This window comes from Mytilus californianus, unplaced genomic scaffold (assembly GCF_021869535.1).
Source record: "Mytilus californianus isolate M0D057914Y unplaced genomic scaffold, xbMytCali1.0.p SCAF_5, whole genome shotgun sequence".
In the NCBI taxonomy this organism is placed as follows: domain Eukaryota; kingdom Metazoa; phylum Mollusca; class Bivalvia; order Mytilida; family Mytilidae; genus Mytilus; species Mytilus californianus.
The window spans coordinates 19,877,841-19,895,807 of NW_026262701.1; the positions used below are offsets into that span (position 1 = coordinate 19,877,841).

At 31.8% G+C, this 17,967-nt stretch overlaps 1 protein-coding gene across 2 annotated transcripts in view; it reads right to left on the reverse strand.

The window, feature by feature from the left end:
• The window catches only part of LOC127702050 (zinc finger protein ZFPM1-like), a 30,512-nt gene extending 15,698 nt beyond the window's left edge, over positions 1 to 14,814 (reverse strand). The window contains exons 1-2 of one of the 2 annotated variants that reach the window (XM_052206051.1): positions 14,425 to 14,814; positions 674 to 1,050 (exon numbers count right to left, since the gene is read on the reverse strand). In XM_052206051.1, coding sequence (XP_052062011.1) covers positions 674 to 1,050; positions 14,425 to 14,464 — 417 coding nt within the window. In that variant the 5' untranslated portion in view covers positions 14,465 to 14,814. Of the gene's footprint in view, positions 1 to 673; positions 1,051 to 7,799; positions 7,884 to 14,424 lie in introns of those variants that run through there. The other variant, XM_052206052.1, reaches the window with a different exon arrangement.
• Between the last annotated feature and the right edge of the window lie 3,153 nt (positions 14,815 to 17,967).

A 17,967-nucleotide genomic window follows, 5' to 3' on the forward strand; every position in this document is an offset into this window, starting at 1 on the left:
ACGGACGGAGTGTAAACCTAAAGACCCCTTCGACATCGTCGGTAGGGGACTAATAATAAATATGGTCTTAAAGCAAAGAAAACTCCATCATATGGTGCTGTTAATATGGTCTTAAAGCAAAGAAAACTCCATCATATGGTGCTGTTAATATGGTCTTAAAGCAAAGAAAACTCAATCATATGGTGCTGTTTATATGGTCTTAAAGCAAAGAAAACTCCATCATATGGTGCTGTTTTTGTTTTATACTCAAGTTATTTGGTTAAATAATTCGTAATAATTTAATTTTGGATGTAACACGTCTTCTGATTGGCTGAAAGTGTTTTGTCTATCAGCTCATAGACATAATTTTGTCATGTGACCGCGACGTCATCAACGTTTTTATCATGATTTACTCCTTTTTAGAATTAAATTATAAGGAATGACTTTAATATTTTTTCTGTCTGTTCGAAATAACATAAAAAATGTGGTGCACACTTTAAAATAACCCGCTACGCGGGTTATTCAGTGTGCATCACATTTTTTTATGTTATTTCTTCATAGACAGAAAAAATATTACTGTCATTCCTTAAATATTTTCAATCCTCTATCATTGTAATTTCGGTTTAGTTGTTACTTGATAGCTTACTATAGTATATGAAACATTTAGTGTTTTTCAAGTTGTATGTAGAATTACCTGCAAGACCATATCACCTTGGCGGATAGAGCTCAGGGACACAATTTCTGCATCAAATGGTCCAATACATGAACCTTTAGGTAGTGGAATGGCTGCGCAAACTAAGAATGATCGGCCCGTCTGATGAGCTTCGTCTTTGTCTACTTTCTTTAGTAGAAGAACGTCATTTAGAAATATCACAGGAGCTTTATCGTCTTGAATTGACACTCGATCGTTGTCATTTGGAACCTCCGGACTTGTTGGTTCAGACTTTATGGTAGGATTGGAATGTACAATGGATTCACCTATTACAGGGCATGGGGAAACCGACTCCGTGTCAGACTTGCTGGATTCAGTTGATTTCATGTCTGCTTCATCATCTTCATCGTCGGATAGTCCTGAAATGAATAGAAAGATATTTTCTTATACTTTAATTTGATTCTGTTCCACATATGTATTGTGGTTGTTAAATGAGAGAGAGAGAGAGAGAGAGAGAGAGAGAGAGAGAGAGAGAGAGAGAGAGAGAGAGAGAGAGACTTTTCACCTTTTTTTCAACAGGAAACTTTATCTTTTTGTTAGAGACGTTTGTCATAGATATTTTGTTAATAGAGTAAAATGTTTTATTTCCCCCCAATTGACTTGTTTTTAAAACTGATTGCGACAATAAACGGAAAGATCAATCACATACTTATCTTATTTGCAACACGTTTTCCTTCACTATCTGGTTAATTTATTATGAACTTAATGATGAATTTCCTGATACATTCGGAAGTATTACAAAAACAAATATGGAAATATATATTTCCTGATTGATAACGAATTCATCTATACAAAAGGATATTTAGTTTCCGAACAAAATCTAAGACCTGTCAGACTTGTCATTATTTCTAATGCCATGTATATATATATACCTCATTTCTGGACGATGTAGATAAGTTAGTGATAATAAAACATATAATTAAGTAGTTTTGCTCTTTTACGTAAACTTATTTTATATATTTCATTTTTAGTGGGTGGGATGACAAATTTCCCAGTATTTGAATCAAATAAATTTGTTGTATAAACCTAAAGGTTTTTATTCTCCCGCCGTAGCGGAGGGGGCATTAAATTTTACCCTTGTCCGTCTCTACGTACGTACGTCCCAACATTGGTTTCCGTTCTCTAACTTTAGTTTGCCTCAACCAAATATCATGAAACTTATACACAATGCTTAATACCACAAAACACAGATCAAGTTTGAATTTTGGTTGTGTCACTTTTACCTTTCTAGAGTTATACCCCTTTACAAATGGAAAAATTGCTGAATTTTTCATTTCCGTTCTGTAACTTTACTTCTTAATAGGGAGACAAATTCTTTGAATAATTTCACAAAAACCTTGTTACTGGGTATTATATGGACAACTTTGATACAATAATGTAATTTGTATAAAAAGATTAAAAATGTGTTGATAGAATGATCCATGCCGAAGTTATTTCAAGACCAACTTGTCTGGATGTAGTGTGTTGCATGTTAATACCTGCTTATTGTTGAAGACCGTACGGTGACCTATAGTTGTTAATTTCTGTGTCATTTGGTCTATTGTGGAGAGTTGTTTCATTGGCAATCATACCATCTTCTTTTTATATTTAGTATATTGCCATGCAAATGGCATAGGAAGAACTCTACATTTATAAGGTATCATATCGTAAAAGAACTTTTCAAATTCCCTCAAATTTTATTTCAATGATGTATATTTCCATATCTTTATGAGGTACCAGTGAGTGCACTACAAGAGTCATAAATAAAAGATAATTTTCACAAAATCAATAGGATATGAAATAAACATGGCGAGAACGTTATCTGTTACGATCTGCAAGGGCACTATCAACGACTTGGAGTGTAAATTACGTCTAATTAGATTTATCTTTTTTAAATAATTTTGCTAATTACTCTTCGAATGTATTAGGACCTATTAAATTATGTGAATATTGAATATTCCCATTCACGATTGTCATTGATGTTCAATTCAATAATTTTTGTTATCTCTATATTTATCTCAAAAAACCTTCAATAATCAACTCTCCTGTTGACGCACAAACCATTACACAGCTAGTTTTGCTCTCTCTTTTGACGTGTGTTGTCTCTTTTTTGCAAATAAAATTATCTTATTTTAAAATTTTACATCAAAGAATTTTCTTTTAGATTAAAATCACTGGTTTTATCGAGATCTCTTTGTATGTGATCATGTTTTAACAGGAAAACATTTTATTTTCCTTAAAATCTATGTGTAGGTGATTGAAAGTTTTTTGGTCTATTTTGTATTCGTGTCTATATGTGTGTGAATCATTAATGATATTTAAGGAATTGTCTCGCCCAGTACGCTTGAAACTTTCATCGGAACGTGCATGGTGAACCACAATGATGAAAATAATCAATACATTCATGTTTTCATTCGAACGAGTGCTGGCACATTACGAACTTAAATCTAAGGACCACATTGAATGAAAGTACCTTTGTCTAATACCATTGAGGTATATTGCAATGTTATTCACTGATGAGTACGAGTAGTTAAAATAACTAAAATTAGACAGCCAGATTCAATTTATGAATTGCATTCAATTTAGATCAAATTTCCTAAGATATAATCTTCTGCCAATTTATACATATATGGCTCACATAAAGCTTTTCATTTGACAGATATCAGTTAAAATCTAAAAATTTATGTGTACTTATCAACTTTCTAAAGTAGAAATTCATAAATAAAAAAGATAAATGAAAAAAAAAAAAAATGTGAATGAAGAATAAAAAAAAAGGTTTACTTTTACACGATGACAAATTAAGCCATTTACTGTTCTAGTTCAATGGTAGATATAATTGAATAGATATATCTCCAATAAATGGTAATATTTTTATCGCGTACCAACTCTTTGCCTGTCTCCCATCTGCTTGCTAATGGTTACTGATGTAGATAAAATAAGTCCTAATGTAATTGGAAATTTGCTATATCACGAAATAGATATTGAATTTGATAAAGCTTTCATACTACCCGAGTATTGATTATGATAAGGACAAAAAAGGATGTTAAATGGATGAAAAAAGAAAAATGATTACTGCTGATCACAATCCGTAACAAGCCCAAATGAATAAAAATCGTTTCTACATCAGATGGGTGTCTTCTTTGAAGTCCGCAATCAACACTCTCATCAACATTAAATATTACTGGACAAGAATTTATCAGTGTTTTCAATCAGGTCGGCTTTCGTATCGGTATTGATCAGCCCCAGTACGTGTTAACACAAAGGGAAATACCTTTTGAACACCTTGCAATTAGATGTTATCTTAAAAACGATATAAAATTGAAGCACTTAGCTAACTATATCATTTATGACTTTGGGAGATGATCTTTATACGTGTAAAATTTGAAAAACATGTTAAAATTTTTAAAATTGTAAAATCCTTTCTAATCGAGGCACCACTGTGATAAAGATCTGTCTATTTGCTCTCACTTTCACTTATGGACAAGTAGACGTCTGCCAAAATAGATCTAAGTGTCGTGAGAAAAATAAAACGTCTTACACTGTTTTGAGTATAAACGTTGAGCAAAGCGAGTGCTGTGTAATATACCCTATGTATACTAAACAATAATCCAAACAATATTTGTTTAAATTCTAAGCCTTGGTATGTTTTTTCTACATGTGTGTGTCATTTTTAAGCATGCATATATGCTTGAAGTTAATTTCTATGGACATTTAATCAGACTTTACAGACGAAGAACAGCAGTAAAAGCTATGCCAGTTTTAAATATATATATGTATCTTTAAATCTTTTTCTTTTGACTATTGCCTGATGTAGTACATCAGTGCCCTTTTTCGTTCTCAATAGAACTTTATTTGTAAATATGTAAGACCAATTTCCCCTCAATTTCTTTCCCACCACATTTTTTCTGAAAACACTAGCACAATAAGGTCTAGTGTTCTCTTCAAAATGTTGTTCCATGCACCCCCATCATATTTAGCTGAACGATTATTGTGGAAGTGTAAGGTTTTACAATGGAAAATTGCAAGATGAAACTTTAGGTTGTTTCAAAGTTTTCGATATCACAAGCATGGTGTTCTGTATTGTTACTGATTGTTATAAAGACTGAATTTCTGTACAGTTAACACACTTTCAAGGCATTGGGTCGCACGATATTGGTCCGATATTATATACTTTCACAATTCCCGTATCATTTGTTATCAGATAAAAGTTTGTGACTCTCGTATATTGTAACGAGGTCAAGAATATTTTTACCTTTTGAAGAAGTCCATAAAATATTTATATGCTGTAATAAAACACTGATAAGATAACAGGAAATATATATATACAAACAAGTGTAAATTGAAAACAACGTTCAAACCTATGATTGCGTTGGATAAAAACCGCAATTTTTATACGTGTGCATGCAAAACAAATTTCTTGTTAGATGGGTCTAAATACAGCACAAACAACAATTTCCAAAAGACCAAAAAAGTGAAAAAGTATATTTTAACAAAACGCATTTGACTAACAGGTCGAACAACAAATGCTGTTAAACCTTGCTGATATATATATCCGATTTCACCTTGAGAGATGCACACGCCTGATGAAGCTAATTTGTTTAAATTAACAAGAAAAGACTATTCCTTTGTATCGATCTGATGAGTTAAGCCCTTTTCAACTGATTTTTATAGTTTGTTCTTATTTTGTAACTGTTACACCACTGTCCCAGGTTAGGGGGAGGGTTGGTGCGCCTTCAAACTAGTAAGTTTAACCCCACCACATTCTGTATGTGCCTGTCCCAAGTCAGGAGCCTGTAATTCAGTGGTTGTCGTTTGTTGCTGTATATCATATTTGTTTTTCATTCATTATTTTGTACAAAAATCAGGCTGTTATTTTTCTCGTTTGAATTGTTTTACATTTGTCATTTCGGGGCCTTTTATAGCTGAATATGCGGTATGGGTTTTACTCATTGTTGAAGGCCGTACGGTGACCTATAATTGTTAATTTCTGTGTCATTTTGGTCTGTTGTAGAGAGTTGTCTCATTGGCAATCATACCACATCTTCTTATTTTTATATCATCGCTGATTCACTGAACATATTTTTGTACTAAATACTATCATCATGCCAGTAAATTTAAACATGCAAACATTGTTATATAAATACATACATGCATATTGTATGTTAAAATCACAGCTATATATATTTAGTTCTGATAAATGATCTTTATTCTCTGTATTGCTGCATGTAATGCAATGAAATGCTTCTATTTATTTCTAGTTCAGACTGTCCCGACATAAGCTTTGATTATTCAATCGGGTTCTGATGCGCTTTAATCTAAGTATCAATTTATCAATTTATCGAAAGAGCTTCAATAAAGTCTCCATACAGATAGAAACGTAATGTTCTTTTTGAAGTGAAGCATAGAGGGAAAGTAAACAGGAACTTGCAAATTGGTAATTTTGAAGATGGACACACAGTGGTATTAGATAAGACTCTGTTTATGCTAACGACATTTAATTTAGATTGATCGTATACAAATCAAGACGGATTTACTTGCTCATATGATGGAAAAGTCGATTCGATTGGTTTATTATCGAAATAGATGCATGCCTCACAAGATCGATCTGTCTTTTGACGATTAACTTTGCAATGCGAACAATTTCATCAACCGTGATCGGTTAAAACCACCGAAATTAGGCAGGTGTATGTACCGTTAACGATACTAGTAATCGGTCATAAAGGTAATATAGGTTATAATGAAAAAGAGAAACCGATCGCTATTGATTAAGAGCGGTTCAATTGAACAGAAGAAAAGACTTCGGTTGACTTAAATATGAATCTGACCAATTTGTTAAATATACCGGTCATTCTTTAAATGGTCTAAGTAAAGAAAGAAAAGAAAAATAATAAAAAGGCACATCCATAAAAATGAGTAAAAATTTTAAACGGCCAGGGTTGCAATATTTAGAATGTTTACAATGCAGGGGGAAAAGAAATTTTCATAAATATATAACAAGATGAAAAACGTAAATTTTGATGAAAAAAACTAAGTTCCAAAGTCTGGAAAAATGTCCAAGAAATCCTAGAACAATTCCATAATAGCAGGTGCACAACTTCAACATATGTGTAATCTTCTTGTGACGTTTCAGGGATCTCACAGTCACAGTGAGGACTTCAACATGAAGCAAAAGATATCACAAAGTGTCAGCTTTTGAATTTTAAAAAGAGAAAGTATGAAACCTTTTTCATTAAGATGTCCAAAAAATGCTAGGTCATATCACACATGTGAGTTATGAAATGTTTAAAAACCTTTCTCTGGAGATTTTTTTCAATTGTATATCTTAATTTTTCATGTTTTACCTCTGAAACAAATGTCTTTGAGAGAACCCGGATGTCGTTTACACAACATTTAGTACGTACGGTTATAACTGTTGTGCTGATAATGGGGAATATATCATGGAAATGAACTACCCTGAATATATAAAGGAGATTGATGAGGATTAATAATACTACATGTATAAGCCATAACTACATGTATAAGCTCCCCAACTCAAAAGTAAGGATTATTGATTAAAAAAAAAATCTAATTGGATTTTTCAAAAGCAAAGACCCGCCACTGCATAAAAAGTGCGCGTAGAAGAACAATATATTTAAGAACATGCATAACATAAAACTGAGACATAAATGTAAACCGAAATAATTTCTCATACATGTACTAGTATTTCTAATATATCACAATGTCGTGCTTAAATCTACACTACAAAGGATTTGATCTAATCGTCCTGAAATTGGGGTGTTGATAAAATCATTAATAATTATCTGCCAGAGATTTTATAAACATAATAAGGCGCTTCATCGGAGATAATTATCTTTAAAATACACAATTAAAATCAGAGCCAACAACGAGGGGGATCAGTGCAGGGGGAAATGAAAAAAAAATATTCCTGGACGACTTTCTACAGAAAAGATAAATACATAGAAACATGTGTCTTGTTTGATATATATATATATATAATTTGTAATAAATTTCCACCTTTTCTAATAAATATCAAAAATTAAAAACAATAATGAATTATATTATCAGCCAAAAAAAAATGTATAAATTCAGTATAATACATTTCAGAAAATGTAAAATAAGAAACACTTACTTCTGTCGAATATTAAAGATTTTAATTAAATCAAACCTTTAATTCAACCTTACTGTGCAAGCGATCATATGTCCGATATTGATCATGACAAATTAACGGAATAGAGCAAGACGCGATATAAGTTAGAAGTATGCAATGAGGTATTGTCACGGTCAGCGAAGGTAACCTATTACAAAGATTTAAATGATAAGAATTATCAAACAATCTGTATTCAACACCTTTTTATGCAATAGAATATTTTTAACGCCATCTGGTATTTAACACCTATGAAGGAGAGACTCCTTTTGTTTAGCTTGACAAAATATTTTGACAAGATAAGAGTAGAAATCGTATCGAATTTGACTGTCAGTAATTTTAACTAATGAGATGAACTTTTAGAATTTTTTTGAAAGGTAGCTATTTTAATTTATTTTATTATTTCGTTAAAACGAAAGGTCGACGTTTTAGCCCTTCTTCAGATAAATCAGTAAATCATTTGCGTTTTTTATCTCTTTACAACTGACAGATGATGGTTTATCGTTCTTAAGGATTTTATACAAAACTTGAAATTCAATCTCTTTTATTCAATAATTTCACGACTCGAATAAAATACAATGCGCCATAGTAATTTCAATCAAATGGAAATGTGATCTTGAAAAGAACCTTAAAACGTTTTGCATCAAGTCTAACTTAGCGTGTCGGAGTTATTGCCCTTGCCTCTTTGCTGATTGACTCATTACAAAAACCGATAAAAAATAAAATAAATATCTTTTAAGCTTTTGTGCTGCAGAAAATGAAAGATATAAGATATCTTTTATACTGCTACATTTAATATCACAAATATTGATCAATTATATTGCTTGAATTTACATTTGAAACGCATTGGACGGAGTTAGATAAGAAAAATAGGAAAGGCTTTACGCGGCTGAAATGATCGACAGATTAGATACGGACTCATAATACATCCATTTTTCACAAAACAAGCTTATCTCTTATCATTTTCAAACATTCTGTCCCAAAACGACAAAATAGTTTTTTGATCTATTCAGCATTATCTAGACTGAAACAGAAGCGGCCTTTACAATTTTCCAATATCGATCATATTTTAACCTCAATCACGCGCATTATCTTGACTTCCAGATTGTATGCTTGCAACTCTAATTATGATTTCTTGCGAGAATGTGATAAGAAAGTAGTACTATCTCAGACATTTATCTTACATATCGGAATTAACATCTATCCTAATGGATTAATTCAAACAAGATTTATCAAAAATGGATGGAAGTAAGCAGTTATCGGTATACCCATAAAAGAAATGGAAAACACGAGATCTCTGTTATCTCTTATCTTTTGGCGTATGAATACAATGAAGTCGATAAGACACATCATTATCCCATACCGGATATAATTACGCTATCGATACGACTGGGAAAGTGCGTCAAAAATACGGTTGTGACTTCGGTGCAGAAAAAAGCATGCATTGTTTTTAGCTGATAAGTTTCAGATAAAAATTGATAAAACGGAGAAATTGATATTGAAAACTTATATTTTGCACGGAGTTGTCTAAATCGAGGGTGATAAACTTCGATAAACAAGTGGACAGACATTCGTCCCACCCAAAGAAAACGATAAGACTGGTTATCTCATAAATTTTATAACTTGAAATTTATCAGGTATTGTGATAAGGACGTAAAATTGTTATATTGAGCATATAATAAATGTACGATTAGTCCATGAACATGACTTTCTTTACAGATAAACTTTATCATACCTCTGATTAAAGGAGGCACCAGAATAACTTGCATCTTATCACGATCAAGTAATTACACAACGGACACAATTTGCTTGAAAGCATAAAATGTTGTTCATAGCGACATCTATTCTAATCACTATGCGATTGCTGCTTGAAAATAAACACAAGATCCAATTGTAAAATGAATATATATATTGATATGATATTTAAGGAAATATTTTTTTTAATGTTAATATATGTTTCAAAAATTATGACACGAAAAGGTCAAATATGGCATTTCCTACTTTTATCGGTAATAAGTTTCAATTTTTTTATTAGAAATGTTGCATATTCTTTAAGGGTTCTAATCATAAATACTCAGTTTTTAGAAAGAAAAATTAATGGCTAATTTCAAATTTGAGGAAGTCATTATGTTCTAGGTATTCAAGGAAACAGGATCTGCTTCATTCAAGCAGAGATAACCTTTAGAGCAAGTTCTAATATCCACACTCTTTATTCATATACGAGATAATTCATATGGTCTTCTAAGGATTTGGTTTACCTTTTGAAAGGATGAATTTAAATGTAATTAAAATGAATTGTTGATTTGTTTGAAGCAATACAGACGAAATAATTTGTTTTTTTTTTTAAATATTTTGGTCAGTATCCAATCATTATATTTCAAAGATTTATTAAACGTTATCAAGTTTCAGTTATGTACTATTTAAGATTTAATAATTTGCAAGCAATGTCACTGGGAATATAGCTAGGAAATTTCATAACACAACGTTTTATATATCTTTTCGATAACCCTTTAATACAGGAATTGCACTAGAAGTTTTCCCCTGGTCCAAAGGTTCAAAACAAAGATGACCTTTTTTCTCTCGATTTTCATTGTCGTGTCCGTTTCCAAGTAAAGAATGATGTCAAAGAAGTGTTAGTTTTGTACGGCTGTAATAGCAATCTCGGTGTGATTGGAATCGTAAAAGGCACTTTTTGGGGAAATTGATTAAAGGGTGCAATAACTAAAGAGTGATGTTCGTAGATTACCTTATGAAGACTACCCAATCAAACCTTACAAACAGCAATCCAACAACAATAAAACAAGAACTGGTTGTAAACTTTATTTATAAACAGCTCTCTCTCTCTCCATGTCTCTTAAAAGATCCTTATATATTGATATCTTTTTCTTAACATGCTCAAACTATTTGCCACTGACCGCTAATCATTCAATACTTGATAAATCAAGACTGACTAAATACAATTGCTGCAATGCACTATAGTGTCCAAAATAACATGAATATGCTTACTATAAAAAAATGAACTATATAGAATGAATTGTCCGAATATTTTTCAACTGTACAAACACATTCTGCAAGATGAATTCATATGCATGCATGCATGCTTACAGTAAATAAAGTCTCCTTAAAATGAAGGATTGAGACATGCAGAGAGATGTAGAGTGTACATCAATAATACAGCAATCTAACAACAAGAAAACAAGAAAAGACACTAAGAAATCACGATACAATACATCAAGTTCAAATAAAAAAAAATGTTTTTCTGTTACAAATCATGATGTATTGTTTTATGTGTACATGTCATGCTGCCCATCAAAGGTCCTTGATTTGAATAACAAATATTCTCAGTTCTAAAACGTACCAACTTAATACAACTTTTGATTAAATTTTCCAGACACTACAAAAGAGCTGCAACCAACGCCAAATTATTTAAAAGATTTAAGGACAGACCACCATGCTTTGAGGAGAAACATGACTAGATCAACCACATCAACATAAACGGAGTTTTACTCCCATTTTCGCACACAAGTTTTTTTGGCTACGTATATCTTATAGGAGGTCGAAATTTATGCAAGTAAAACTATACATTTCCTTCAATTTGGGTATGTCTTTTTATTTGATACCGATATAGAGAAAGCCGCTTGATTCGTTTTTGAATTATTCTTGTAAAGATTAGTCCTGATAATCAGGACTGTTTTTATAGTCCTTTCAATTAGACATCTGAAATTCAAACTTCAAAGGTATCTTTCCTTGTATTATTTCAGATAAAATCCGATAATGCAAAGTCGTAATGGAAGCATCGGCCTTCGAAGTAAAAATGTCCCTACATTTTTGCAATCACAAGCATGACTAATAAAATGTCTAAATATGTTAGCATATCAAACACAGATCTCATATATATATATATTATATGTAACAATCAAGATTAAGAGATACATATCTCTTTATAATAATATATGTAGATAGTGACATTTGTTGTTCGAAAATATTGGCGCCAGAATTTTTAATTCATACAAATAATATCTTGCATATTTGAAAAAAAGTTGTTAAATTTTTAATAATATAGTAAAAGGGTTTTATGGTTGTTAAAATTAAAAAGATTAAAAAGTAATCCAACAGTACCTACATGTAATCCAGGGGGAAATTGCTGTATGCATATTTTAAACAAAATAAAGTTTGTAAACCACACACTTTTTTCAAGTATAATTCAAGGTTTGACACTGATATTCGAAAAAAGTGGTCATGTAAGAAGTGTCTATACATGCATGTGATTGTTGTCACTAGAACGATTAAATTTCTGTTCAATTAAATCAGATACATATAATCAAAAGAATAACAAAAGTAAATCAGATGCTTAGCTTTCAGTCACAAATGTTAGATGAAACCGATTAGTTAAGAAAGTTGAGTCGACCAAAATTTTCCAATGTAATATTTGGATCAGACTTTGATATTTTATTACAAAAGGTCAAGGAATACTTTTGAGCGTATAATAATTGAATATGAATAAAATGAGATGTGGGATAATAAAGGTCAATAAGACAACAAATCATCATTTAAATAAGAAGTTGGATTCAAAATTATCAGTATAAAAATAAGGAGATGTGGTATGATTGCCAATGAGACAACTATCCACCAAAGTTCAAATAAAGTGGATGTAGGCAATTATAGGCAATCGTACGGCCTTCAACAATGAGAAAACCCCATACCGTATGGTCGGCTATACAAGGCCCCGACATGAAAAATATGAAACAATTCAATTCAGAAAACTAACGGCCTAATTTATAACAAAACAATTTACGAAAAACAAGTATGACAGACATGAACCAACGACAACTACTAAACTACAGGCTCCTAACTTGGGACAGGCACATTAATAATGTGGCGGTGGCGGGGTTAAACATGTTTGTGAGCGCTCAACCCTCCCCTAACCAGGGACAGTGGTGTAACCGTTCAACATTAGAACAAACTATAAAAATCAGTTGAAAAAGGCTTAACTCATCAGATAGATACAAATAGAAATACATGTAACAAAAACAAAGAGTGGACGTGGACGGGTACTTGTACATCCACACAACAAAAAGGTCCAAAAAGAAGTGGTTATATCTATAGTGAAATGATTCAGAGTTGTTATAAGATTCATGGTAAAAATACTTCATTTTTAAAATATCAACCAGTACACATCAAACATCCAATAGATTTAGTGTAAAGACGTCATTAACAGTCAGAGAAAAACATACCTATTTCTGTTTCAAAATAAACGGAAACCCATAAATAAACACACCATTAAATCTATATATAATATAGTAACAAGTCCTTTGGGTATATTATGACATAGATATAGTTCCTTTCAAGCCATTGTATAAACTTCAATAAATGTTACATAATGTAGTATATTAAACCAAACAAACAGTGTATCAGCCTTATTCCACGAGCTTTTGTTAATCATTTTTAATACAAAATGAAATTATATCTCAAAATGCACTTTTATTTCTGTCTCCATAGATAGTTCAGTTACTTCAAATGCACGTTTCCACCATGAAGAAGATTTGACTTAATACACATGTGGTGAGGGGAGGATCATAACTAATTAACTACCACAACTAATCAGATAGGTATTATTTTCCAGATTTCAAACGTTTTGTGCAGGGTACTCGGTATCCTAGCTGATTATCCTTACCATAAAAAAAGAACCCCTGCCCTCCCCCTTTCACATGGAGAGGCGAGAGTTTTCTCATTGTTGAAGGCCGTACGATTGCCTATAATTGCCTACATCCACTTTATTTGAACTTTGGTGGATAGTTGTCTCATTGGCAATCATACCATTGTAGGTATAGATATAAGCAGACTTGCATTTGACCTTGGATCACAAAGGATGTCAATGCATGGACAGGAGATAATGAAAACCGAAAAAATGTACAAGTGATGTACATGTAAGCTATCAACTAAACTCATAAGAAAACTCTTTTATTGCTGTTCTTTATCTTCAAGTCATCATGAATACAAAATTCCATGAACATAAAGGAAAATGCTTTCATTTGACATGGTGTGCAATATAACGCAATTCAAAGATTAAATTGGTATTGTTAATTGGGTATAGAAATGCTAATGCATTTGATGTGGTGCAAATATGTTGTACAATCATTATCTGTGTCATCTATATGACATTTGAATATCTATGTGATAATAGATATAATTACTCCAAAACTATTTTACAGAAACTGGTGAAATTAGCTATTCAATACAAGTTACAGGAAATAAAAATTTTAACATTGCATAGAAAGTTTTCACTATTATATTTAATTCAAAATTAGGTAATTTCCTTCAATTTTAATATCCTCCTATCTATATACTACATTTTTGTTTCCAAAAATAAATTTGTTCTAGTATTTAAATGATAAATCTTTTGTAATAAATGTGTATATATGATAATTTGACTATCATCCATTAAAAAATTAAATATTTGAATATTGTATTTTACAAAAGGCATGTGCAAATAACTATAGAAAATCACAGATAAAATATTTAAACTCAAAAGAACTAAATAAATAAAATTGAAATATTGATAATTATAGTACGAGACATATAAAGATACTACAAACTAAAACATACTTACTTTTGAAAGGTTTTGGATTTGACTGTTTTCTCCGTGACATTTTAAAGTGTTTCGCTAATCACTTAAACTCCCCGGTTTCTTGTCAACTGACATATGTAAATTGCGCGGTGACTCGGTGACCTCTATAACAATAATTGCGCAATGACCTCTTAAGGTTAACATGAATATGCAATAAAAGTGACTGCAATACACAAATAATATGAGAAGCACGTTGTTGTTTGTTGTCTATTCAAATACTTTTCATTTATAATATCGGTTTACAAGAGCTGGAAAATTGTCAACTGTTTGTCATAGTCCTCTGATACAAAATGGTGAATTGAATTTAAAAACTGCCTAAGGATAAGCACAGTACGTTGGTTACAAAGATAGGAAAATAAGATAATCTCTATTTTATCAGCTGATTTTATCTAATCATTTGAACAATCAAGCTATTCATCTTTAACTTATCGTATGCTAGTCACGGAAAAGAAAAAGATAAAATCCTCGCTCGATATATTTCTTTCAATCCAGATTTCAACATAAAATTCTACAACAATGTAAAACTTCTTTATTTATCATACTCGATGAAGAATGTATTGTTTTCTCGTCGCATATGAGATCCCACGATAAGCAAAGAATAAGCCAATCGAATTGTGGCATTGTAATTTACAATAAGGGATCTGATATAGATTTTATGGCCTCTCAACTAGTTGAATGTTACAACCAGGCGACAAAATATGAAGAGGGTTATAATGGGATAAGCACATTATTTTATCTAGTATTAAACTATTGATTTGTTATGTCGTAAAACATTTGATATGTACAAAAGATATAAGACAACATTGAAATTATAGCAGCTTGTTCAGTATATGCCGTTATCAAGTTATCAATTTTAATTCAGGTGACATCTTGTTTTCAATGCTTTTAAAAGTCACCCCCATAATGAATATTTAAATTTATTAAGAAATACAGTGGCTAATATTAGAGTGATAAAAGGTACACTGTCATACATGTGTTCTCGTTTGATATTCAATGTCAGTTTTTATTGTGTGATTTGTTCTTTCATTTCAAAAATCAAAGACGAAATTAGAGTATTGATGGAATATATATAATCTACGATGGTTTTCGCGTCTATTCAACATTTATGAATGAGAAGAGTTTGGGTATTCGTCAACGAGACAGCAACCAACTAATCAGAAAACGAAAATACATCTTGTTTTCAACTTTTGTCTATTCAAGAATTCTATTTTATCAGGTTTGAGTTGTGTGTTACTTATTCAAACAGGTAATGATAGCTTATTTTGCGTTTATAGACAATTGAAACCACTGTGCAGTCCATGTGAATCTTTTCATTGATGATTCATTATTCTAATACAGTGAAAACTTTCATTTCTTGTCATATGCGTATTTTTTATGAACCGATTGTTAATTCAGTTTCGTTTGCAGGCAAAAAACTTTAAATAACATGGTATGGTCAAGTAGTCAAAGTTTTTCTTAACTTTTTAGACATTTCAACAATAGGAAATTTTGTACTACAAGCAATCTGCTTGCAATAAATTGTTTTAGTGTATCACAAGGAAGGAATTGCACCAAGTGTTCCAATTGGTAAATTTGAACTCGTACCGTCGAAAGTTTTGCGGACGCCCTCATGAGTTGGTTGATCGTTATGGGATATATTTGTCATAGATGACCACGGATATATATATATATGCTCTAATTTTCTTAACAACAAGCCCGTCCTCTTTTCCTCAATTAAAGGTGACATCGCCGAATGAGACTCATCACCAAGGTTGAACTTACCATGATTAACACAATGGGTGCCAGTAGTTCATGGAGTAAGATCGACCTACCCTTCCGGAGCATCCGAGATCACCCACACGTTTTTGGTTAGTTCCGTGTTGCTCAGTCTTAAGTTTGCTTTGTAGAAAGTAAAATAACAAAAATACCAAACTCCAAGGAAAATTCAAAACGGAAAGTCCCTTTTCAAATGGCAAAATCAAAAGCTCAAACACATCAAACGAATGGATAACAAATATCATATTTCTGACTTGGTACGGGCATTTCCTTGTAGAAAATGGTGGATTGTAGGGTTTTGTGGACTTGCTTCTTTTGTTTTATAAAATGGCATTGTCAGTTTATCTTGTGAGTTTTGAATATCTCTTGGTATCTTCCGCCTCTTTTAGCTGCTATTTACCAATACTTACAATGAGTACTGAATTGCCAATGATTTGACTCGATCTTCCGTGACTGCAACGGAAATATACGAACACGACTGAATTTGTGAGTAGGACAATATTTCAAGTTTAACATGTAGACGAAAGTCATAACAAGTCTCGTTATTTCCATCTACAGAATTTAGATCAAAAAGGACGTTTCAGTCTCATATCCAGACACCACTATACTTAAATAAATGAGGACAAAGATATTTTAAAAGATATAAAGTTTATCTCTAATTTAAACTGATATAATATCATAAAATCTTGATTTATATCATTCCAGATAAGTGGATAGAATTACACATAATCTGATGTTACAAAAAGTTTCTTGTCAACAGGAATTAAGTTTCATTATACATTTTAAAAATCGTTTAATAAATACGCCTGAATTGAGTAAATCATTTCAGTTTTGCAATAAAATAAGAATTTTTACAATATTTTTTTCTTTAATTCACGATAAAAACTAAAAATTCTGTTTTTAATGTTGTTGTTAATCAACAAGGCTGAGTTCGAATCCCGGCCAGGGAAGAACAAAAAATTTGCTTCCGTAAATTTACAGATCTAACATTGTTGTGCTGTTGTTTAGACGAATTATATATATATATAATATATAAGTTGTTAGAGGAGGGGATAATGCGTCTGTGCAATGCTAGGCTGTGTTGTCGTAGAAGTGAGAAGTGAAAACTACAGGCTCCAGCCCCGTTCGGAGAGGAAGTAAAGAATCAGATCTACATTGTTAGGTCTATTTTCTAAGCATTTTATAATACATTGTATGTATGACTGGGTTGAAAAAAGTAAGAGTATACTATAAGTGAGCAATCCAAAACCATGTACATGTATAACCAAAAAAAGATAATAATATGCCCCCACCCAGCCATCAACCCCTTAAAAAACAAAAATAACAAAGCCGACATATGAATACACAGAACACTAAAGATTGAGCAAAATGAATTCTACAAAAACATTGAGTTGACTTCATGTGTTCCCAGAGAAACATTGGGTTGACTTCATGTGTTCCATGAGAAAAATTGAGTTGACTGTATGTGTTCCGAGAGACATATTGGATTGACTTCATGTGTTCCGAGAAGGTTAGCTGTTTCTGCTCAACTAGTGTAATCTGTCTTATTGCTCATAAATAAAAAAAAAATCGTTGATAAGTCGATGATATCAAAATGAGGAAAAGGGGACAGGGTTCTAATGACCACACTTGGTACATATCCGTGATCATCTATGGTACAGATTTTCCATTAAGGTCAAACACCATCATAATGGCGTCCATAAAACTTAAGAAATGACTTCAACTTTACCACTTAGAACCCTTGGCTGAAAACCTCATGGTAAGAAGCAA